Source organism: Merops nubicus, unplaced genomic scaffold, assembly GCF_000691845.1.
Source record: "Merops nubicus isolate BGI_N331 unplaced genomic scaffold, ASM69184v1 scaffold26014, whole genome shotgun sequence".
Lineage (NCBI taxonomy): Eukaryota > Metazoa > Chordata > Aves > Coraciiformes > Meropidae > Merops > Merops nubicus.
Genome location: NW_008606646.1, coordinates 5211 through 5734, shown reverse-complemented (window position 1 = coordinate 5734; position 524 = coordinate 5211). Strand labels below are relative to the sequence as shown.

Below are 524 nucleotides of genomic sequence, written 5' to 3'. Positions count from 1 at the left end.
CTCCAGACCCCCCCTGGGGCCCTCCAGAACCCCCCTGGGGCCCTCCAGAACCCCCCTGGGGCCCTCCAGAACCCCCTGGGGCCCTTCAGAACCTCCTTGCAGCTTGGCCTGCTAAGGTCTGGATGGTTTGGTGCTCATCCTACCCCTTTGTTTCCCCCCCTGCAGCACAGCCATGATGATCCAGATCCTCCTGAAGCTCGACAGGCTCGACCTGGCTCGGTGGGTTTTTGTCCCTTTTGCTTCCAGGAGTGCTCTGGTGGGGTGGGGCTTGCTAAGAGAGGTTCCTCCCCCAGAGTGCAGCACAACCCCACAGCAGTGGACAGGCCTGTGTGGCTGTGGGTGTGCTGGGAAGGGATTTTGTTCAAGTTGCAATGACCAGATTACCCGTGGAGAGCATGGAGCTGGATGCAGGCAGAGGAAGAGCTGGGCCTGCAGGTTGGGTCCTGCCCTCAGCAGGCTGTGGTTTGAGTCTCAAGACCTGGGTTCTGGCTTCTCACAGGGAGGTTTCACCGCTTGTTTCAGTC

General features: G+C 60.5%; 1 protein-coding gene across 1 annotated transcript in view; it reads left to right on the top strand.

Annotated features, from left to right (window-relative positions):
- Positions 1-524, top strand: part of COPE (coatomer protein complex, subunit epsilon) — a gene marked incomplete at its 5' end in the record, with an annotated part of 4530 nt that overhangs the window by 935 nt on the left and 3071 nt on the right. Inside the window, one exon of the mRNA XM_008939725.1 lies at positions 117-219. Coding sequence (XP_008937973.1) covers positions 117-219 — 103 coding nt within the window. The remainder of the gene's footprint in view (positions 1-116; positions 220-524) is intronic.